This window comes from Neofelis nebulosa, chromosome 2 (genome assembly GCF_028018385.1).
Source record: "Neofelis nebulosa isolate mNeoNeb1 chromosome 2, mNeoNeb1.pri, whole genome shotgun sequence".
NCBI lineage: Eukaryota > Metazoa > Chordata > Mammalia > Carnivora > Felidae > Neofelis > Neofelis nebulosa.
The window spans coordinates 7,160,891-7,185,050 of NC_080783.1; the positions used below are offsets into that span (position 1 = coordinate 7,160,891).

Here is a 24,160-nt window from a genome sequence, read left to right on the forward strand (position 1 = left end):
AGCAGCTCAGCCTCTATTTTAAATCTCCTTCTAAATTATAAAAGCTAGGTTTCCCAGGAAGCACGGAAAACAAAAGACGTGACCAAGAACTGAGGGCCGGGGCCAAGCTGCTGGGAGGAGGGAGGCAGCCTGGGGCTGCGGTCGGTCTGGGAACCGGGTTGCTCCTGCGGCTCCCTGGGGCGGAGGGGTTCCTGGGGACGCTGGCGGGGCGGGTCTGGAGCTCCGCAGATGGGGCCCGGCTGGCCAGATCGGGCCCCAAAATAATCCAGCCTTGGGCTGGGAGCCCCGACGGCTCGGCCCCTCTCCTGCGCCCGCGGCCACGCTTGAGTCCCAGCGGGAGCGCAGGGGGCGGGCCCCGGGCACTTCTCGGGACAGGGGCTGGGACGGGGAGGGGGTGTGGGGACCGGGGCTGTGCTGGGGGGCGGGGGACCCCACGCGAGCACTCGCGGTTCCTGCTGGCGGCCCCGCGCGCACGTGGTGCGAGTCGTCGCCCGCCCCGCTCGCCCCCACGCGGACGCGCGGACACACTCGAGACACCGGGGCGCCACCGAGGGTAGAGCCGAGTCGCGCCGCGGCGGGGACGCGGCCCCTTTATTCGCTTCAGGAGGCGGAAAACTTTCTCAGCGCGACGACCACGAGCGCCAGCACCACGCAGGTGGCCAGCAGGGCGGCGATGACGATGGCCGCGATGGCGCCGGGCCCCAGCGAGCCTGCGGAGGACGGAGGGCGGCAGGTCAGCCCCGCGGCCCCCGCCGCGCCCGCGCCCCCGCCCGCCCGGCCCGCGCGTACCGCCACCCTGGTCCAGACGCTCCCGCGCCGTGCTGTCCTCGGGGCTCGGCGCGGCGGTGGGGGCCGGGGGCCCGGTGGCCTCGGGCTCCCGGGCGGGGCTGGTGCTCTCCACGGGGTCTTCTCCCGACGGCAGCTCGGCGGGCTCGTTCCACAGGGTGGGCGCGGGCTCCTGCGGGCCCTCGGCTGCAAGGCCAAGGACAGGCGCTGAGGCCCTGGGGCGCTGGGGCGCAGGCGGCGGGGCCGACGGGGACGTGGCCCCGCGCGGTTAACCGGCCGCGGAGGTGGCGCTGTGTGCGGGACTGTGGGGTGGGCGCTGCACTGGCCCTCCCGGAGGGCTTATTGCGGCCGGGCTGCAGTGAAGACAGACCGGGAGGTGGAGGAGGGCACCAACGGGTTCTCTCGGCAGACGGCCCCGTGAGGAGCCTGAGCCCGCAGCAGGGGCACTTCACCTCTCCCAGCACAGACTGCGGTCCCCCATCTGAACTGCAGGGCCCTGTAGGCCTGGGTGAGATGACACTGGCGAGGGGCCCCCTTCCCGTGCGAGGCAGGCAGGGGTCCGCCTTCGCCCTGGAGAAGAGGCCGGGGAGATGAGGCAACTCTCCTTGCAGGAACCAGGGTCCCTGCCTCCCCAGAGCCCCACGAGGCTACTGTTGCAGGAGGTGGGGAGGGGAGGCAAACTCCACAGCCCAGGAGCAGTCAGACCTACGCCCCCTCCCTTGTCCTCACCCAGGCAGAGCCACGCAGCCGGCAGGCCACGGGGCCCGGCGCCCACACACACCCCGTGTCCCAAGGCTGAAACCCCAAGGGGGCTCTAGATCTTGAGAAACTGTGATGCCAGCATATCGCTGCTTCCAGAGAGAACAGGGCCAGAGGGGTGCGCAGGGGTGTCTGTGGTCAGGGTAAGGGAAGCCCCAAGAAAAGGGAGCTGCTCCCCTGTCCCCACACAAGCTGGGGCTCAGTCAGCACATCAATCCCTGTGCCGTGTTTTCTGCAGGAGCCTTTCTCTGCTCGTGGGGTGGGAGTTAGCAAGGTGTGGAGGACCTGGGAGGCCCAGAGAGCAGGGCAGGCTGAGACTCAGAGGCCTGGGTGGTAGCCCCAGCCCCATATCCCCACCTCCGCCCTGCCAATTGCGCTCCCCTCCCCACCAAGGGTCCTGGTCTGAGGAGCCCCACGGCACTTCCCGAACCCTGGGCCCACATCCGTCCATCCCCGACAGGAGGCCCCAGCGCCCAGTTTAACGGTCAAGACCAGAATGGCCGGCAGTCTCCACGCCTTCCCACCCCAGCCCTGGGGGTGCTTTGGCAGGGTCAGGGCTCGCCAGTGCCTAATCTCGATTGTGACCCAGGGATGCCCAGCCCCCACATCGTCCTTAGGGTAGTGCGGGCAGCACGGCACCACCTCGTGGACTCCAGCTGCTCCGTGGCCGGGAACAGTCGTATCCCCGCTTCAGAGCTGAGGAAACCCAGGCTTAGGCGGGCACCGCGCGGGGTGCTGCCGGGAGCGGGAAGCCCCCCGGAGGATGCAACAACAGGATGCAATTCCCAGGGGTGAGCCAGGGAGGTTGTGGAGTTAACGCGGCCCCAGCCACCCACCCGCAGGCCCCCGGGGCACCGTTTCCTCCACAGGCGTCACCCCTGAGAACTCCCTCTGGCACAGACGGGCCAGAGCCAAGCTGCTTACAGACTCGCCGGCTTCCAGAGGGGGGCTGCTCTGGGTCTTTCCTGCCAACAGTGCCCACCTGGGGCAAATCGCAAGGAGACATCTGCCAAGCCCAAATTCAGGGCCAGTCTTAAATTAACTGTGCTTTCTAAAACATCCAGGTCAGGAAAGACAAAGAAAGGTTGAGGAACTGTTCCAAGTAAGAGACTAAGGATGTGAGAATGCAGCACGTATTCCTGGATAAGGGCACCCCGGGCTCCACTGGGGAAGTGTGAATATGTAGCTTAGATAACAGTGCTGTATCGATGTCCGTGTCTTATCTTGGGTAACTGACCGGTTATGTGAGAAAATATCCTTGTTCTTAGAAGCATTTTGGGGCAGAAAGGCATGACATCTACAACTTACTCTAGACTGGTCAGCATTCAGATTGGGGGTGGGGGCAGGGTCAGACAGAGACAGGAAGAGCAACTATGGCAAAAGTGAATCTAAGCAGAGTGTACCAGAGCTCACTGGATTATCCTTGCAAGTTTGCTGTCAACTTAAAATCTTTCCCCCAACTGTACAAGACTCCCCAAGACCACCTGTCCCTGCAGCCTCTCCCAGGCCTGGGCTGGGTCAGTTCTGAGGCTCAGCCTGCAGACCGGGACCACTGTCCTATTCCCCAGGGGTTACCCCAGCCAGCATCCCTGTTCAGAAAACAGCCCTGGCAAGGAGCCCTCCTGGGGGCAGAAGGTCCCTGGCACCCAGTGTAGGGGAAGCTTCCCACTCGAAGGACCTGAGGCTGAACCGCAGTGCCCATGTCTGGGGGCCCCCCTGGCCTCCCACCAGCTGCAAAGACCACGCTGTGCGGAATGGGGAAGCAACCCTGTCGGGCGTCCTCTGTTACTGCCTGGGAGGGCAGGGGTCTGCAAGCCTCTTAGCTGCTATGGAAAGTGCCAGGCCCCCGGACACGCTTGCCTCAGGCTCCCGGGGGCTAGGCCAAAGAAAAATGCCCACCCCTTAGGCCCTGAAGTGTGGGGCTCACAGAATGCCTACCTTCCCAGATAAATAGACAAACCACTGGCCCTCACTGGCTCTCCATACACTGGCAACAGGGAAGCCACCACAGGGCTGCTGGGGACCAGGCCCAGCCAACCTGGGTGGCATCTGAGGAGTCAGCTGCCTGGAGTAGGCCCAGGTAAGCATCTACTTCTGCCCTCTGCCAGAGCTCAGAAGCCATCTCTGGAGGAGAGTGAGGGCAGTTGGGGACACACCCAGGCCTTCTCCCCTTCAGCTCCCAGTAACCCAGCCCTACTCTGTGGCTCCCCACAGAAGCCTGGATTCTCCTTGCCAGACACACTGGCCCAGGCCGCCTCATCCCTGCTGCGTGTACCCCCCTCCAACCCCTCCTCTGACACTCAACCAGTCCCTGAAGCTTTAGGGGGTTTGGAACCCATGGGTTTCCAAATCAAGAGGGCTGGGTCTGTCACGTCGTCACCCCGGGACCCCAGCAGGCTGACTCTGCTCCCCTCTCCCCGACTTCACTTCCCAGTCTGTGAAATGGGGATTGGGCCATGCCTCTCATGGCCTCCACAAGTTGTAACTGTGCCGTCATTGCCATCACCAGCTGCCGCCTTGGCCCCCGGCGCCCTCCGGCCGGACACGGGCCGGGCAGATCTGTGTGCTGTCCATTTGCCGCAGCTGACCATCGTGGGAGACCCCCAAAGGCTGGCCCAGGGCTCACCTGCACCCAAATATCCAGCGTCCCAAAGGCCTGACAGCTCCCTGCAAGCCCAGGGGGTGGCCCAGCAGCATACACAGCCCAGAACTGCAACCTGGACTCGGCCACCAGCCTTCCGGCGAAGGAAGTACAGCCGCCAGGAAGGGGCCAAAGCATTTTCTTACGCGCACCTACCTGTCTCTGTATTTTCTCAACTTGCTGTAGTAAAAAGAAAAACAACGTTTAAAGGCAATAACCCCCTTTGCCCCCAAATCTATGTTGGGGGAGCCATAAACAGAAGAAGTTGTCAGGGAGTTTGCCAGCAGGAGGCCCCGTCTGCAGACAAGCGAAGATGAGGGAAAGCAAGACGGGCAGAGGGCCCTGCGTGAACAAAGACATGAGCCCACGGGCACGGAAGGTGAGCTGAGAACCCCACGGGGGACCTGTGAGGAAATCTAAGCTCCAAAGGCCAGAGTTAGCAATGTCCTGCGACTCTGACCAAGGAAACCAGGACAAGTAAGGGGCCTGGGGACACCGCCAAGGGCACCGCCTCCACCGCCCTGCCTTTCGGTAAATAGGTTTGTTTAACACTCACTCTGACCACTGGGCCCCGAGGCCAGGCACCCGTGCTCACAGACAGCCTTTGTGCCAGCCATGAAGGGCCTTTTCATCCCTGGCCTGGCCTCCCGCCTGCTCAACCTGGCCTGCTCCCCCTACCCAGTAGCGGCAGCCACAGGCAACCAACACGGAGGACGGTGGACGGCAGGCAGGGCCCGCAGCTCAACCACGGGGCCACTCCTTCCCTGCCTGCCTGCCTGCCTGCCTGCCTGCCTGCCTGCCACAGGACCCCAGCCCACCGAGCAAAGGGCAGGGGGCCTGCTGGGCCCTATACACACCTGCTCAGAGCTTCTGGCCCAAAGTGGGGTAGCCGAGAGGCTCCCAAACATCCTCCCTCCCCAAACGGCAGGAAGAATGACAGCCGGCCAAAACCCCAAAGACTCCGGGGTGGAGCTGGCCTGCCTGTTCTCGGTAGGACACGTGGAGGGAGGTGAGGCCGGGTGAGGCCCCAGAGATGCCAAACACGTCCCCAAACATTCCTGTGGCAGTGGACAAAGCCCACCCACCCAGGCTGTGTATGCAGTCTGATCCAGGGCCTCTGGCCAGCATCCTGGGCTGGGAGAGCTGGCTACCCAGGGAACAAGAAACTGGACAGGAGCTCCCCAGACGGTCCCAGAGCCTGGGCAGGCAGGCGCCAGCACCTTCACCTCTACCCACTTTGACCACCAGGCAGGGCTGGGGTGGGGTGTGGGGGATCTGCAAGGACCAGTCCTGAGGACCAGAGGTTCTTCCTAGGACGTCTAGAGGGGCCTGCATGCCCACAGGCAATTTTGCCATCACCCTCTTCTTCCTGGCGTGTGTGCCTGAGTGTGGCTGTCCCACCGGGCCTCACGTCCCCCAGTAACTCTCCCCAGGGCCATGCTCGTGTGGCTGGCATCCAGCTGCCACTCCTATAGATCCACAGACATTCCCCCCAAAGTCGGTGCTGCAGAGAAGGTCTCCGGGGGTCTCTCCTCCCACTCATTCCTCTAGCCCCAGGACCACCCCCAACAAGGGCCCTGAAATATTTCTCCTGTGGCCCACCTCACAGCCAACAGAGAAAGACCATCCGTGAACTACCTGGGCTTTTTCTCTCTCGGGCTTTGAAGCTGGCCTGGGACAGCCCTTCCCAGCAGAGGGCCCTAGAGCCATGCCCAGGACCGGGCCTGAGGTCCGGCCAGCCTGCCACCCTGAGCCTGGTGGGGGACCTTCCTTCTCACTGAATCCCACACCCAGCCGTTTTGACCTAAGTACAGAGCCCAAGTCCAGTGTCCTCATCATGGTTTTGCCAAGGAGTCTCAGGCTCTGTGCTCTTTCTGGAATTTTTTCCGGGCTGAGACTTGTACCTGGGTCTTCACTCTTGAAAGGACATTTCAGAAAGCCAGCAGAGAAGGGCTTGCAGGGTTGAAACGTAAAACGGCAGGGCTCTGTGGTTTTCTGCCTAGGAGCCTGGGGCCTCTGGTCCCTCGGCTGCTTGCCCTGTGCCTAGTGCCCTTTCCTGACTGGAAGCCTTCAGATTTTAGCATGCTGGGGTACCCCCATGTCCCCCCAGGCAGCTAACGTCCCTGGCCCTGCTGCTTAAATTGCCCTCCTGCTTCGGGGGCCATCGTCCCCACGGCTAACAACTCCCAGGACATCAACGCGGCTCCTGGCGGCCTGTCTCCTAGGAGCCTTCCAAAGAACCACCCCAAATGGCGGTTCCACCTTCTGTGAGGGAAGGGCTTCTTCTGCCCGGTGGGCCGTGGAGAATCCGGCTCCAGGTGCTTCTTGGCCCTGGGTGGCTGGTGGCAGCAGAGTCGAGGGAGCACCCTTACCTGTGAGTACTGCAGGGGCCAGGACCCCGGACAGGAGCAGCAGCACCATGCGTAGGGCCAGACAGAATCCCATCCTGGCCCGCGAGCGAGTGCAGCTGGTGCAGCTGGAGAGCGGGATGCAGGAGGACGGAGCTAGTTAACTTCAGAGCGGCGGGAAAGAGGTATCAAAGGGCTGGGAAGGGTTTTCATCAATGCAAACTCTGTCCTCCTGGGACACCGTGCCCGCCCCCCACACGTTAGCGTGTACGCGCACGCGCGCGCGCACACACACACACACACACACACACACAGCAAAGCTTACAGAACTGACTGCTTTCCTGAACTCCAGAGTAGCCCCACCCTCAGAGAGGGAAAGAAAGAGGAAATTGCTCTCTTTCCCTCTCTCCTCTCTCTCCCCCACCTTGCCCCCCCTTTCTCTCTCTGTCTCTCTCTCTCTCTCACACACACACACACACACACACACACACACACACACACACACTCCTCGGCCACTGGAAGTAAGAGATTCTCAAACTTCAGTATGCAAAAAGACTCACCCAGGGAACTTGGAAAATGCAGATGCCTCCAGCACTCCGCATCAGAAGGTCACAGGTGGGCCCTGGGATCTGCATTTCAGTGCCTGCGGCTCTGGCTCTGGACACGGAAGCCCAGGCAGTCTGCTCACCTTGGGGCGCTCAGTGCCTGGTGGGGAGAGCACTCAAGAGAGCTTGTTAAAGAAGCACTTTTAAAACAGTCTCAATCCAAACCCTCAGCAGTTCGAGTCTCTTTCCAGAAAACCTCATGTCATCAAACACCCTGTGTTCCTTCTTGCTGTCTGTTCCCCCAGGTGCCTGAAGCTGGAAATGCCACCTGTGTGCTCCAGACATGAGTGCCTAGCCTGGGGCTGGCGCACAACTTCAGCCCCACCACCCACTGCCTCCCCCAACAACTCCAGGGATATTAAAAAGTAGGTCCACTTTAAAGGGTCCAAACCAACCCTGACTCCACTGCCTCCCCAGTCCTGCTGTCAGTGGAACCCCAGCGTCCGGCCTTCCAGATGTCCCAGCCACAGAATTAAAAGTCATCAAAGGTTTCTCTCTCCCTTACGCCTGAGAAAGTATACCCAGCACCCCTTATCTCATACCTTTCATGCTTTCCACTCGCTCTTAAAAAAGCCACCCTAAATAAAGGCTTGCTTTGGCCCTGCTTACAGTGTTCCAGTCCATTGGCCTTGACTATGTTCCTCCAACACAGCAAATGTGGTCCTGCCTCAGGGCCTTTGCACTTGCTGTCCCCTCTCACAGGAAGTCCCTCCGCTCATTATGTGGCTACCTCCTCATCGCCATTCAGGTCTCAGCTCTGGTCAGTCAACCTCCCATCTACCCATCACATCGCTTAATTCCTTCTTAGCACTTACATTTACATGACACTCTCAGTTCTTTTGCTTTTTTTTGTTGGTAATTTTCTAAGGAATAACATACATACTGTGAAATGCACAAATCTTACGTTTACAGCTTGTGGAGCTCTTATTCATATATACACCAGTGGGAACACCGTCCAAATCAATACAGAACATTTCGAGCACACCAGCAGGATCCTTCCTGCCTCTACCCCCTCAATACCACCAAAGCACGATTCTGTCTTCTATCACCAAAGATGAGTTTTGTCTACTCTCGAACTTCAAATAAATGGGATATAAACTCTTATATCTGGCTTTTTTTGTTGAACATTCTGTGAGTTTCATCCATACATTGCTGCATGTAGCAGCAGCTCACTCGCTTTTATTGAATAGTATTCAATTATCTAAATATGTCACAACTTTTTCATTTTAAATGTTTATATTTGAGAGAGAGAGCACGAGCAGGGGAGGGGCAGAGAGAGAGGGAGACACAGAATCGGAAACAGGCTCCAGGCTCCGAGCCGTCAGCACAGAGCCTGACGTGGGGCTCGAACTCCAAACTGCGAGACCATGACTCAAGCTGAAGTCGGACACCAAACTAAGCCACCCAGGTGTCCCAATATGTCACAACTTTTAACCTTTCTTTTATCCATGTGGCCATTTAGGTGATTTCCAGGTCTGAACTTTCATGAATACAGCTCCTATGGATAGTCTTACACATGTCTTTTCATGAACATATACTTGAACTTCTCTTGGTTGTAAATCTAACCATAGAATTGCCAGGTCAGAGGGTAGGTATAATGTTTAGCTTCTGTAGATGTTTCTGACCAGGATTCCAAAGTGTTCGTTCCAATGGACCATATCCTTGTTCTACACTTTGCCACACCTGGTGGCGTTGCCAGCCTTTTTTTTTTTTTTTTTTTTTTAAATTTCTAGCCAAGCTGTAGGTTATGTGGTGTTGTCTCATTGAGATTGCATTTCCATGACTGACACAGTTGAGCACCCTTTCGTATTTATTGACCAAAGGAATATCCTCTTTTGTGAACGGTCTGCTCGATTTTCTTTGACCATTTATTAGGGTGGTCTATCTTTCTACATTTATTTTTGTTTTGTGTGTTGTGTATCAAGATAAAAATTCTTTGTCAGATATAGGTAACGGTGCCTTTAGATGAAGTGCTTATTGGCTGTCTATCCCTACCCTGTGACTGTAAATCCCGGGACAGCAGGGACTGTGTTTTGTTCCCCAATGCATTTCCAAAGCCTAGCACCACCATGCCCAGCATGCAACAGGAGCTCAGTATTTGGATTCAACCGGTTGGGATTTCTGGGATAGAGTTAACTTTGAGCATCTTCTCATTTGTTTATTCATTTGTTTGTGTTGCTGTTTTGCTCCCAGTCTCCTATCTTCAACTTTCTGTGCCCTGAAATGTAACGTAACAACATAATGTAGTCAGATCCCCAAATTACATTCTGAGACTTCCTTACTAAGCAGACTTCCATTTAGCATCTACCAATGGGAGGCACTGCTATGAGATGCAAGCTGGGTGAGGAAAAATGATTCTTTCTGTTCAGGTTTTTAAAAAATGTTTACTATTTGGGGTAGGGGGGCAGAGAGGGAGAGAGAGAATCCCAAGCAGGCTCTGTGCTGACAGCACAGAGTTTGATCCCACCACCCCAGGATCATGACCTGAGCCAAAATCAAGAATCAGACACTCAACCGACAGCCACCCAGGCACCCCTGTTCAGATTTCTGACAGCGACCCTGGCTATAGCAGCATTGGCTGTAAGAACATCAGGGACTAAGGGTCAGGTGGTGGGGGCTTCAGGGGCAGCCACATGAAGTTGGACGTACAGGCTCTGGGTCCTTGCCAGGTAGCTGAAATCCAGCCCCAGCAATGTGTTGTGGCCTCTGAGTAATCTGTCTCCAGCCCTGGCTGATGTCAGTTGCCTAGCTGCAGTTGTCTGTTTATAAGTAACCTTCCCTTCTCTCTTTTGCTCCTTCGGTCCTTTAGACATCCTTATAACATATCCCTGCATTAAATCTCTTCTGTTTGAAATACCTAGAGTGAACTCTGTTTCCAAGTCAGACACTGACCAGTACAAAGCTTTGCACCTGGAGTGGTCCTGAGAAACAGGCCCTCAAAGATGTGTTTCTGCATTTAGTTCACCACCATGTTTGAGCTTGAATTCAGGAAAGACCTCACTGCCAGTAGAAAATTAGATCTGGTAACATATGCCATGCCGTATGTTAAGATTTGTAGTTGTTTTGGGGCACCTGGGTGGCTCAGCCAGTTGAACGTTCTGGCTTCGGCTCAGGTCATGATCTCACAGTTCCTCAGTTAGAGCCCCACACAGGGCTCGCTGCTGTCAGCGTGGAGCCCGCTTGGGATCTTCTGCCCACCTCTCTCTGCCCCTCCCCCGCGCAAGCTCTCTCTCTCAAACACTAACAGAACAAAAAAGACTTACAGTTGTTTTGCATGAAGTGCCTATTGAAGACAAGGCTCAAAAGACCAAGTTTAGATGCTACACTTGATGTTTATAATGGTGATGATGATCAACAGGAGAGTGAAATGAATTGGCTACTTTTTACTGTATTGTGTACTCACAGAAAACAACAAGTTCGGGCCTTAACTTTGAAAGCCAAGTCATGATCAGGCAGTCTTAAAAAAATATCTCAATTCGTGGAGATACAGGGCATAACTGGCTACAAATCAGGCCCCAAATTTCATGAGTTGCAGAATTACGATCTAAAATTCACAGCCATGCCAGTTCTCTTAGGTTTGAAACCTATGCACTGATTGAAAAGGAGTGAGACCTTGAGATTTGAAATGGGGATATTTGGGTAGACTCAAACAAATCTGAGTCTCTTCCACTCACAAACCCTCAGGCCTCCCTTGCAGAAACAGCAGACTCCTTAGAGAAAATGGCTAATTCCAAATCTGGGAAAGGAAATGTAGGTGATGAGCCTAAAACATCTCATGCCAAAGAAAGTACTCAAAAAATGATGGGGATACAGCAAAGGGACCCAAAAGCCAACTTGGAAGGGCACCAAATGGACAATCTGCATGAAAAAATAGTATCAGATTATAATCTATAGTGTGTGCACATGCCGTGTGTGTGTGTGTGTGTGCGCGCACGCAAAACTCTTCCTTTTGGCAGAGTGCTAATAAATATAAAAGTAAAGCTTGGGAAGTATTAATTGTTCAAGTAAGAATCAATGGCTGGTAAAACTACTCGATAAAAGTTTGAGAGGAAATGGGTATTTACAAAGTCTCAAAGTATCTCCCATTAAAAAAAAAAAAAGTCCAGAACGCCTGGGTGGCACAGTCGGTTGGGCGTCCGACTTCGGCTCAGGTCACGATCTCGCGGTCCGTGAGTTCGAGCCCCGCGTCAGGCTCTTCACTGACAGGTCAGAGCCTGGAGCCTGCTTCGGATTCTGTGTCTCCCTCTCTCTCTGCCCCTCCCCCACCCCTCAAAAATAAATGAACATTAAAAAAAATCCTATGGTGGAGAAACCTCGCAGACACCACCTTAATCAAGTGATTAAAATTAAATCACCAGTAATGGCTGAAACCAACATCATGGTACTCATGATAGGATACATCGAGGACGTAACATCAACTTCTGTATTATTCCTAACTGCACAATCTCAATCAAATCCTGAGAAAACACCAGACAAACACAAATTGAGGACATTCTACAAAACAACTGTACTGCACCTTTGTGTCAAGATATGAAAGACAAAGACAGAGGAACCGTCACTCAAGAACATGACCACTAAACACAAAAGTGATCATGGATGGCATCCTGTACCTTTTTATTTTTTTCTTTATAAAAGACATTAGCAGAACAGTTGGAAAATATGATCTGGATATTAATAATATATCATTTATCTCCTAATTTTAATTAGACTGTGGTTACAAAAGAAAATGTCCTGAGGTGCCTGGGTGGCTCAGTTGGTTAAGCACTTGACTCTTAATTTAGGCTCAGGTCATAATCTCATGGGTTCATGAGATCAAGCCCTGCATCAGGCTCTGCGCTGACAGTGCAGGGCCTGCTTAGGATTCTTTCTCTCCCTCTGTCTCTGCCCCTCTGCTCATGTACATGCTCTAAAACTAAATAAGTAAACTTAAAAAAAAATTATTTAAAAAGAAAAAAAAAATGTCCTTGTTTCAAGGAAGCATGCCCTGAAACGGGTAAGAGGTAAAGGGACATAACGCCTGCAGTTTACTTCCAAATGGTTCGTAAAATGATAGTTACTGACAGTCATTATTGACTATAGTTATCAAGAAAAACTGGCAAAGGAGATGTGATGTTAACAGTTGAGAGTGAAAGTCATGCTGGAGTTTTTTCTAGTGGTCTTGCAAGTTTATAAATCTGAAATTATTCAAAATAAAGTCTCCCTTCCCCCCAAAGTCACTATTTATCAATGACAAATGCAATAATAGGACCTAGACAATGACCACTGAGGAATGTTAAAACTGCTACGTGAATGGTCAATATAATGGGTCAAGTTGGCAGCAGTGGAACCAACTGAATTTCGACATGAGAAAAATGGAAAACCAGACACTGGTACCAGCCTGTGTGACTGATAAGATGCCACCAACGTACACCCTGTCAACAACTCAGTATTCTGGGGGGGGGGGGGGGGGGGGGGGGGGATCTGAATGTAGTCAAGCCTCTCGATTGGACTACTAATTTACAGAAAATATGACAGATGAACACATTGACACTATAAAGAGGCTCCTTACTGAATCCAAAATATGAGATGTTCTATGGATAAATGATCCAGTTTCTTTTTTTTTTTTTAATGAATAGATATAGGATATTTTTTCGTTTCATTTTTTTCATTTCATTTATTCCAGTAAGTAGTCAGTAATCAAGATTTTTTTTTTTTTTTTAACGTTTATTTATTTTTGAGACAGAGAGACAGAGCATGAACGGGGGAGGGTCAGAGAGAGAGGGAGACACAGAATCTGAAACAGGCTCCAGGCTCTGAGCTGTCGGCACAGAGACCAACATGGGGCTTGAACTCACGGACCGCGAGATCATGACCTGAGCCGAAGTCGGACGCTTAACTGACTTAACCGCTTAACCGACTGAGCCACCCAGGCGCCCCAGTAATCAAGACATTCTTAAGTTTAAGATTAGTTCACAGTGCAAACCCCAAAACATAGATAAAAACAGCAGTTTTTATTCTGATTACAAGTACAACATTCTCTATAGATAATTTGAAAAATAAAAATCAACTGAAATCCTATCATCTCAAGATAACCTTTATTGGTATTCCTTTCCTGTTTTTTATTTTATACAGTTCCTTTTAACTTATGTAATTACATAATGTGTATATTTAAAATTGCTTATATATCTATTTTAACTTAAAATTGCCAATGACTATTCTACTGAAAAAAATTCAATGAGTTAAAATGTGTATTATATTGAATACATAGTATCTTTTCCTGCTTTCTCATTTAATATTATATTGTCATCATTTAGGCAAATATTAAAATATTTTAATTTTTTAAAATTTTAGTTTACATCCAAATTAGTTAGTATATAGTACATCAATGACTTCGGGAGTAGATTCCTTAGTGCCCCTTACCCACTTAGCCCATCCCCCCTCACGTACCCCCTCCTGTAACCCTCTGTGTTTTCCATATTTATGAGTCTCTTGTTTTGTCCCCTCCCTGTTTTTATATTTTTGTTTCCCTTATGTTTATCTGTTTTGTCTCTTAAAGTCCTCATATGAATGAAATCATATACTTGTCTTTCTCTAACTTTGCTTAGCATAATACCCTCTGGTACCATCCACATAGTTGCAAATGGCAAGATTTCATTCTTTTTGATTGCTGAGTAATACTCCATTGTGTATGTATGCATATGTGTGTGTGTATATGCATATATATATATGTATATGTATATATACATATATATACATACATATATATATATATATATATGTATGTATGTATATACACCACATCTTCTTTATCCGTTCATCCATCGATGGACATTTGGGCTCTTTCCATACTTTGGCTATTGTTGATAGTGCTGCTATAAACACGGGGGTGCATGTGTCCCTTTGAAACAGCACAGCTGTATCCCTTGGATAAATGCCTAGTAGTGTAATTGCTGGGTCATAGGGTAGTTCTATTTTTAGTTTTCTGAGGAACCTCCATACTTTTTTCCACAGTGGTGCACCAGCATGCATTCCCACCAACTTCTTATTTTCAGGAGGAACCGGATTGCAACCAAATGCAAATCCATGGACTTCATTTTGATTTTGATTCAAACTTTTGTTAAAACACACCTTTAAGACAATCTGAGAAAATCACATATGGACTGGGTTTGGATATTTTATCAACATTGCTAACATGATAATTGCATGTAGTCTTTTTTTTTTTTTTTTTTAAGGCATCCTTATCTGTTACCGTGCACACTAAAATGTTTGAGTGACATATCTAGAATTTGTCTTAAAATAGTCTAAGGAAAAAAACAGGTGAAATAATTAAAACAAAATTGGCAAAATATCAATTGTTGAAGCTGGGTTATGTTAGGTAGGAGTCTGTTACACTAGTTGCTATAACCGTGTCCCCCAAGATTCACATGTTGAAGCCCTAACCCTCTAGTGATGGTGCTTGGAAATGGGGCTTTTGGGGGGTGATTCGGGTTAGAGTAGGTCATGAGGGTGGAGCCCTGATAATGGAAAAGATGATTTTTAAAAGATCAAAAGATGATAAAGGGTTAGTATCCAAAATGCATAAAGAACTGATATGCAGAAGACACGAACAGACATTTCTCTAAAGATGACATCCAGATGGCCAACAGACACATGAAACGATGCTCAACATCACTCAGCATTAGGGAAATGAGAATCACGTCACACCTATCAGAATGGCTAAAATCAACAACACAAGAAACAGGTGTTGGTGAGGATGTGGAGAAAACACTCATGCATGGTTGGTGGGATTGCAGACTGGTGCAGCCACTATGGCAAACGGTATGGAGTTTCCTCAAAAAGTTAAAAATAGAACTATCCTATGATCCAGGAATTGCAGTACTGGGTATTTAGCCAAAGAACACAAAAGAACTAATTCAAAGGTATACATGAACCCCTATATTTACAGCAGCATTATCTAGCCAAATTATAAAAGCATCCCAAGTGTCCATCAACAAACGGATGGATAAAGGAGATACGCACACGCACACAACCTTCTTTATGCAAAAGAATGAAATCTTGCCATCTGCGATTACATGGATGGAGCTAGAGAGCATAACGCTAAGGGAAGTAAGTCAGAGAAAGCCAAATACCATATGATTTCACTCACATGCAGAATTCAAGAAACAAAACAAAAAAGAAACAGAACAAATGAGCCAAGAAAAAAAGAGAGACACAAACCAAGAAACAGACTCTTAACCAGAGAACTGGTGGTCACCAGAAGGGAGATGGATGGGGGGGGATGAGTGAAGTAGGTGAAGGGAATTAAGAGTACGCTTACCAGAATGAGCACTGAGTAATGTATGGAATTGTTAAATCACTATATTGTCCACCTGAAATTAATACAACACTGCATGTTAGCTATACTGGAATTAGAGTAAAAATCTTTTTTTTTTATTTTTTTTTTTAAAATTTTTTTTTTTCAACGGTTTTTATTTATTTTTGGGACAGAGAGAGACAGAGCATGAACGGGGAAGGGGCAGAGAGAGAGGGAGACACACAGAATTGGAAACAGGCTCCAAGCTCCGAGCCATCAGCCCAGAGCCTGACGCGGGGCTCGAACTCACGGACCGCGAGATCGTGACCTGGCTGAAGTCGGACGCTTAACCGACTGCGCCACCCAGGCGCCCCTAGAGTAAAAATCTTAAAAAATTCTTCTTTACATACATGAAACATCTAAAGATGGATAAAAGAAAAAAAAGAGACAGGAAATGTCTCTGCCACCCAAGGACACAGCAAGAAGATGCCTGTCTGCAAACCAGGGAAAGGGCCCTCACTAGACACAGAATCTGCTGGCACTCAGATCGTGGGCCTTCCCAGACACTTCTAAGACACGAGTCTACTTCTATGTATGTTTGAAATTTCATTAAAAAGAAAACCTGAACTTGGGGGGAAAAGCTAATCAAAGACAAAAGCTGCAATGACCTCTGGACTATTAAGGGCTCAAACCCCTCAGGAATGAAGGTTCAGGTCACCCCACCAGCTGAGGGGCTGGTGGAGGGCAAAAGGAACATAGAACAGGTAGGAAGGAAAGAAGTTGTATAAATATCAGCCACCGTCTCATGAGCTGGTACAGAAACAAGAACTGTAGCAGCTATGCATATTTTATTCCTTACTTTTTGTAGGTGGGATTGCCCTCTTCTCAAGATGGTTTACTTTTTTTTTTTTTTTTTTTTTACACGATCTTATTTTTAAGTAACCTCTACACCTAATGTGGGGCTTGAACTCACAACCCCAAGACCAAGAGTCATGTGCTCCACCAACTGAGCCAGTTAGGTGCCCCCTCCTAGCTTCTTTTACATATATGTTTGTAGATATAAGCCAATTTTTCTATTTTTCCATATTCTCTCTCACACATGCGCGCACACACACACACACACACACACACACACACACACACACGATCCAGGTGAGATCGTAAGTGGAGAGGCATTGGTATCACCTACAAATGGACAGAATGACTGATGGGATCACTGGATACTGTGTTAAGGGTTTCCCTACAAATTACCGGTTTTTCAGTAACCTTACCTTTTCCCATTTTTGCTACCAACCTTTTCAACTCCAGGTTGGTTTTTTTTCCTCATTTTTTTTGATTGAATAGTTAAGGTGGTTTCTATTTCATAATGGGACCCTAACCTGCTTAAGGCTTAATTTCATATTACTAAAGACAGAAAATCAGTTAAGTGTGCCCTATATGAGGCTTACCACACTTGCATTTCAACTTGGGTCTGCTTCAGGAAAACTGTAAAGGGTGCTTATCACGCTTCATCCAGGACCCACACTGAAACACAAGTGCTAAATCAGAAAATACCCTGGGTCAGCAGTATGCTGCAAGGCAAGCATGTACAGATGTACACACAGATCATACATACTCCAGAGACTGGAGATGAGTGAAACCTCAGCTAAGCAATGGTCTCCAAACTTCCCATTCAGAACTTAAAAACAGGGGTGCCTGTGTGGCTCAGTCAGTTAAGCATCCAATTTCGGCTCAGGTCATAATCTCGCAGTTCATGATTTCGAGCCCCGCGTCGGGCTCTGTGTTGACAGCCCAGAGCATGGATCGTGCTTCATGTTCTGTGTCTCCCTCTCTCTCTTCCCCTCCTCTGCTCATACTCTGTCTCTCTCTTAAAAATAAATAAATACTCAAAAAAAAAAAAAAAAAAAAAAAAAAAAGGAAGGAAGGAAGAAGAGCTTAAAAAAATAATTTCCAATGCTGGGTCCCACTCCAAACTAGAAACTCTGGGTTCATGGAACTCAAGGACCGATTTTTGCTCCCAAGTTCCACAGATAACCTGGTGCCAGCTAATATACAGCCCCCTAGAACCCATGACACATTGCCTCCTTGAAGGCTTCTTTGCACTAATTTTACGATATCCAAAAAAAGTGGATATCCCATGCCCCCTACTTGATATGCTTTACTGAACCTACATGAGCCCACAAACTCCCTTCTCCCTTGCAAAATGGCCCACAAATGGTAGTCATCCAGCATTTATGCACCGGGCACCGTAATACGCTCTTGCATTGCAACTTATTAGTCCCAACTACTTGATAGTTCCCATTTCACAGATTGGGGCGGCGGGGGGGGGGGGGGGGGGGGGGAACCTTGCCCAAAGTAGGTGGTGGTAGGACCAACATTCAAATCTGACAGCTCGACTCTAGGACCTCCATTCTTGAAACTACTTGCAGGTTCATTCCACACAATACCTTTAAAAAAACCCACCCAAAACGCAGACTCTGGGTAGAACTGGGAGGTTCTGGACACAAGAAGGCTGGGCCTTTGGAAACTGCTCTGGGTTCCCAGCTCTGCACAAGAATGGAAACCAGAGCCTGTTCTGAGCCCGCTCACTAGAAAAGATGGAGGTCCTCAGTCCACAGGCCAAACTGGGGTAGTTACTAAGATTCCTTTCTCATGGTCTATGTGCACCAACTACCCCAAACTTGTGCAACTTCAAAAGACAACACTAGAGAATATTACTGTCAGAGACTGCTAACCGCCAATGCAATATCCAGTCTCCCCAGGGCTTAGAAACAGAACTCCAGTGGCATTTCGGGCGGCAGCACACTCAACTAAAAGCCCCAAATTTCCAGCCTTTCTTGCAACTAACTTTAGTCATGTGTTTACATTCCTGACAGGTTAAGATTTTAAAAAAGCTCCTTATTGGGGGCTAGAAGCAGGGAGGTGTGCTTCTTTTGCTTCAACTCACTCCTTTCCTCCTGCCTGGAATATGGGCTTGATGACTGGTGCTCTAGCAGTCACCTTGGACCACGAGTGACTGTGAGTATGTGAGCCACAGTCAGGATGGTGAAACAAAAGAACCCAGGGCCCTGAGCAACATGCCAGCCTTGGATTGATGACCTCCAGATTTCACTTGAGAAACCATCTTGTTTCACTTTGCTTTTTGTCTCCTCTTATATGCAACCAAACTTCATACTGACCCACTGACAATTTTCAGGACTGCTTCTCCGAGAAACTCAAAAGAAAACGTAACTTTCGGTCAAGGAATGCTATTCTACCACCGTACTCGAGTGAACAATCTTTGAGAAATGATGGCTCTGCTTAATACCCCCTGCACTGAACTCAGTGTTGGTGCTGTTTTGAGTCTTGTCCTCACGAGGTCATCACTTTGCCAGCAATGACAGTGGGGGCAGTGATAGATTTTAGGCCGCAGAGGAGTAATGAAGGAAAGAGCCCACTTCTCTTCCCTTGCTTCCAGCAGCTATGTGCTGTTCCTCCCATACAGTGAACCATAGCTATGCTGTTTTAGTTGCAAAACATTCCCACTGATGAATCCCTGGAGGGAAACTCTCCTCCCAAAGGTTCCCGGTCTAGAACTGGGAACTGCTAGAACTACCACAAGCTGTACGGGTTCATCATTCCCAGGACATCCGGTGACACCCTTCAAATAAACCCCACACATCTGGCTGCTTCAAGGTCCCAGGTCCTTGCTCCCTACGATCTCAGCAAGCACTGCAGCTTCCTCACCAGGAACTGCCTGCACTCAAGCAGGGCCAAATCCATCTCCAGAGCTGGGCTATTTCTTTTCGCTCCAAGAAACCCATCAACTGGGAGGCCAACTTCCATCTGGAATGCGCTCTTGGTCGTAAGTTACAGCCTATTTGGAATGTGCACGCCTGAGGCTCTTGTGAGGGAATTCTACTTTCCACACTGGAAGCACAAGAGAGAAACGGGTTCGTTCCACAGAAGCATTTCTGTCATACAGACTTTTTTATTTTTATTAGTAACACAGAGAGGGCATTTTGTATAAACTTCAATTTCTTAATCTGATCAGTTTAAAGAAAGTGTATAAAAGGACACACACACCACTATGTTACACATTTGTACAATTTGCCTAAAAGAAAGGTAACGGAGATAAAGCCAGTACTGCTATTACCTGTCCTAAAATTAAAAAGTAATCCCCCAACTTAGAGCTAGTGAAGAGTTCAAGTTCCTTGATGCAGAAGCAGAACTCCTCTTATGCCGAAAACTCTCCCAAATGGCAACGTGTCCCACCCCACGTGCTCTCCCACGATGTGACCTTACCACATCGCCCAACAAGGACGGGGAGAGTCCCATGTTCGCAGCCCGCTGAATCGGGATGGGCGTGCACGGGCTTTGCCAGAATAAAAGCACCACAGGAGCGACATTACCGAACTTCTGAGTTTAGGTCAGAAAAGGTGACGCAGCCTCTGCTTGGTTCTCCTCGGGGTGGGTGGGAGCCAGGTGCCACCCGAGCCCACCCACCCTGAGGATACCGTGAAAAGGAATACATGGTTCCTCCAGCCGTGAACCCAGCTGAGCTCCCAGCCAACAACCAGAACCAACTGCCAGCCACACTGAGTGATCCGTCTTGGCCTGCCAACCTAATCGAAGCTCCCTAAGATTGTCCCAGCTGACATCTTACCGCGATCAGAGGAGACCCCATGCGAGGACTGCCCAGCTAAGCTCTTCCCCCAAACCGTGACTCTTAAAATTGCCAACAAAATGAGGGGGTTGTTGTAAACAAGTCTGAGGTAAGTTGTTATGCAGCAACAGTAACGAGAACACCGACTATCTGGGGGGAAAGTCTCCAAAATAAAACTGTGTTGTCTGGGTATGTTTTTCAAACATCCAAATTAAAATAAGTAAAAGCAAACCACGCACAAAACAAATACTTTAAAACTCAGAAAGAGTTACGTTAATTTGCAAACAAGTTTACAGGAAGGGATACAATGTGGTGGTTGGAAGGGAGCGAACAGATGAGAATGTGAAAAGGAGCAGGACTGAAACAGAAGACCATTTCTGGGGAAGAGTGGCTTGTTTCCACTAAGTGGGAAATTCCTCAAGTAGAAGCAAGGTTCTTGGTTAAATGGAATGTTCCATGATGAAAATGACTTTGCTCCCCCAAATGCACCTACCCCACCCCAAATGTTTGTGTTCTATTTATTTTTATTCTCTCTGAACAAGCACACGGTGGAGTCTAGTTTGGAAGGTGTGGGCAGGCTCTGGAAGGCACATTCAGGGGTGTGTGTCTGTGGTGTGAGGGCAGGAGACGACCCACAAGTCAGCAGAAAGGGACAGTGAGAGGGAGTAAAGACATTTGGTCAAACTTACCCGTGTTTATCGTGACCTCTACGTTCGCAAATACAGAACCAGCCAGTGTTCCATAACCTGGCAGGAAAAGTCACGGCTGCTTCGGTGTCTCGGGTGCTCACGTGCCTGGAGCTTCTCCACGGTGCCAAGAAAACAGTTTAGCGCAAAACTGAGCCTTGACAAAGGTGAGTACACGAGGTGTGCTCAGACAGAATACCACCACGTTTTATTTAAGTTCTTTTTTATTTTCCTCCACACTGGCAAAAGTTCCGAGGGAGCTTAAAGTTTTGTAAACATTTTAACTATCCCTCTTCCCCACCCCCCACTTTTGAATTTACAAAGCAAAGGAGAGCAGGAGTCCCAAGTTTGAATGGTTCCCCATCTCCTCATGCTATTTGATCCAAAAACTATATACAAGTCTGTAGCAGTCTCTGTATAGTTATTGTACATGTTTGGGAGGGAGGGAGGAAGGCAAGAAGGGATAGGGAGAATGGTGACCCAAAAGAATAAAAATAGAAACCAAATATAATCAGCCAAAACCAAACTGCTCTCAGAGCAACTCCAGCCTTCTTCAGGCAATGATGACAGAAAGAAAAGGTGCTCGACTAGGAGCCACCGAACCACAGCACTTCTCACACAGGGACGGACGGTCCAATGGCTCCAGACCAAAGTGTGATTGGCAATTCCAGGTGATGTTCTGTGGGGGGCTGAGGGAGGCAGGAAGAGTACTTGTTTATAAATAGGGCTTGAATACGTCTGTAACTGAAGTGAAGGGGTATTAGGAGGCCATGATCAGAAGCCAAAGCCAGGCTTCTCTCCCCCATTCTCTCCCATCCCCTCCACCCCACTGCATTCTCCTGTGTAGTGGTTTCCATGGATGAAGGTCTTAAAGATGGTCAGGTTTTGTATGTTTTCTTTTCGGAAAAGGCAAGCAACTTGCCATTCCAGAATCTTTAAACAGAACCTTTTGGGGCCACAGCAAGACACACACGCAATGCTCTGAGGAACCAGATGAAATTCCGGGCTTTTATCAGAAGCAAAAGTTTATCCCTATCCAAAATGAAATTATACAAATTCATACATATGGTAAAGATCCTAGCTGCCTCTTAAACGAGACAAATTTTCAGCAGAAAGGCCCAAAACAAACTGGTCCTAGTCCTCTGAAGTAAAAATATTTATGGGAAAAAATCAGTTTTTGTAAGAAAGGAAAAATTAAGAATAAGTTCTTCTCCCAGGCCATAGAGTTTCCTTTGTCCAATCAGGTTGGAGTATGCCAAGGGAGAAGTCAGCTTGCGTGGAAGTCACTACCTAATGAAGAAAAACATGAATCCTTTCTCCGAAAGGATGCTCAGAAAGAACAGGCGAGGGGTGTGCAACATCAAACCAATCCAATCTAAACTCCACCCCACTCAGGGCCTCTTTGATGCAATCCCAGAGTTAACAGTGGCAATGCAACCTTCAGACTGGGGGTGCTCTGACTGTCTTGTTGGACACTCAAGTCACAGTTCATGGCATTGTGTGGCTGGTCAATGTCTGTTACCATTAACTCTCTTCACGATTGCACCAGTTAGACCCCTTGCTCTTACGGGGAGTTAAAAAGAAGAAAAAGAAAATAGGAGGGAAAAAAGTGACATAAGAAAGTAAATAGCTATTGGCAGATCCCAACACACTTTCTGGGACACAGTAGATGAAATCACGGCACAGTAAACAGGTGCTGCCCAAAATCAGCCTTGTTGGGGAGGAATCCCCACTGCCACCCCCAAGACACAGGGTCCAGTCCACTTATCTAGTCTGAGATGCTCACCAACAAAAACAATTTAAAGAATCTTGGACACAAAGGGCTAGAAGAAAAAGCCTGAGATGATCGGTTCTGTGACTTGTTGCAGAGTGACAAAGAGTAAATGGTGAGTAAGTGTTGTGTCCAAAGGTGGAGAATCCATGGTCAGCAGAGAGGAGAAGGAAGGCCAGTCCACTGGCAGGTGCTCAGTAGTCATCCAAAGTCTCGATTTCACCCATATTGAGTCGCTCTGATGAAGCATTGACTGAAAACCCTGCCGGAAAAAATTGGCAATGAGTGACCACACCCGAACAACCATGGGGCTTGAATTCCCATCAGTGGGCTGGAAGAGAAGTCTCTCGTGTTTTAGCTTGCCATAGGGATACTAAAGAAAGGAAGGAGAAAGAAGAATGAAGGTCGGAGAGTGGTATTCTGCCCTTGCAGTGAGAGATTCTTTATTTTTATTTACTCCTCAGGGTTCTGGTATAATTTAATTAGGGAGGGAAAAAATGAATTACGAACTAGTGCCTTAGCAATTCCTGAGAACAATCTGGCTGTAAGCATGTGTTAAGGCCAAGTCAGGGGGGCTGGCGGGGAAAGTTCATTCAGGATGGGCACTTTAATAGAGATGTGGGCAGAGGGGAGAGAGAGAATAACATATGCCAAATACTTTGTAACTACCTGACCAGAAGACTGTGAATTCTAAGTGGGATAGATATTACTTCAGTCCCACTGGCTATTGGGAATACTTTTTCCCCCTCAATGGGTCAAAAACTTTTTCAAAGTTTTGGCCAAGAGCTTTTGCCATTCGAGGATAGGAGGCTTCAGGCAAGATCCACTACATGATCCTGTGAGCCCTGAGAGTAGAGAGCACAAAAAGATGACAGTGCTTGCAAAGGAAGGGATTTCAGTTAGCCATATGGATTAACCAAAATGGAATCTGGTTTAGAGAAAGTAATATTAGTACCACCATCGAAGGCAACGATCAGTACTCACAAACACTACCAACGTTTGAAAACCTAATCCCTTCAGCCACACATATGTAATTTTTCTATAAACTTCATAACCAGAGATAGACAAAGTATTATTAACAGGGCTTCTTTGGAACAAGGGACTCCCAAAAAGCTTTCAGTTCATCTACCCTAAATGAAATCTGTTCAATCTGTTTCAGCTCTTATTTGAGTATCAAAAAGTAAACTCTCCTATGTGAAAGCAGTTAGTTGTTAACATTACTTGAGTGTTCTGCCCCCTTTTTTAATGTTCAAGTTTTCAAACAAAGACACATTTTATTTATTTTTTTAATGTTTGTCTGTTCATGACAGAGAGAGACAGAACCCGAGTGGGGGAGGGAGCGGGAGACAGAGAGAGCGGGAGACACAGGATCCGAAGCAGGCTCCAGCCTCTGAGCTGTCAGCACAGAGCCTGATGCGGGGCTCAGACCCACGAACCGCAAGATCACGACCTGAGCTGAAGTCCGACGCTTAACCAACTGCACCATAACAGTGCCCCAAACAAAGACACATTTTAAATGTATGGATAATAGGGGCACCAGGGTAGCACCGTCACGTAAGCGTCCGACTTTGGATCAGGTCATGATCTCACGGTTCATAGGTCTGAGCCCCACATCAGGCTCTGTGCTGACAGTGTAGAGCCTGCTTG

General features: G+C 49.1%; 2 protein-coding genes across 9 annotated transcripts in view; both read right to left on the bottom strand.

Moving 5' to 3' along the window:
- Positions 1-549: 549 nt before the first annotated feature.
- On the bottom strand, positions 550-8,355 carry SNORC (secondary ossification center associated regulator of chondrocyte maturation). The gene is made up of 4 exons (XM_058700990.1): positions 7,095-8,355; positions 6,559-6,730; positions 790-972; positions 550-710 (listed from the first exon to the last, which is right to left on the bottom strand). The coding sequence occupies exons 2-4, from the start codon at positions 6,629-6,631 to the stop codon at positions 601-603; spliced, it is 366 nt and encodes a 121-aa protein (XP_058556973.1). The 5' UTR covers positions 6,632-6,730; positions 7,095-8,355; the 3' UTR covers positions 550-600.
- Positions 8,356-20,931: 12,576 nt separating this feature from the next.
- GIGYF2 (GRB10 interacting GYF protein 2) overlaps positions 20,932-24,160 on the bottom strand; it is a 148,782-nt gene continuing 145,553 nt past the window's right edge. For all 8 annotated transcript variants that reach the window (XM_058701027.1, XM_058701018.1, XM_058701011.1 and 5 more), the window contains one exon: positions 20,932-22,775. In XM_058701027.1, the coding sequence (XP_058557010.1) occupies positions 22,708-22,775 (68 nt within the window). In that variant the 3' untranslated portion in view covers positions 20,932-22,707. The remainder of the gene's footprint in view (positions 22,776-24,160) is intronic.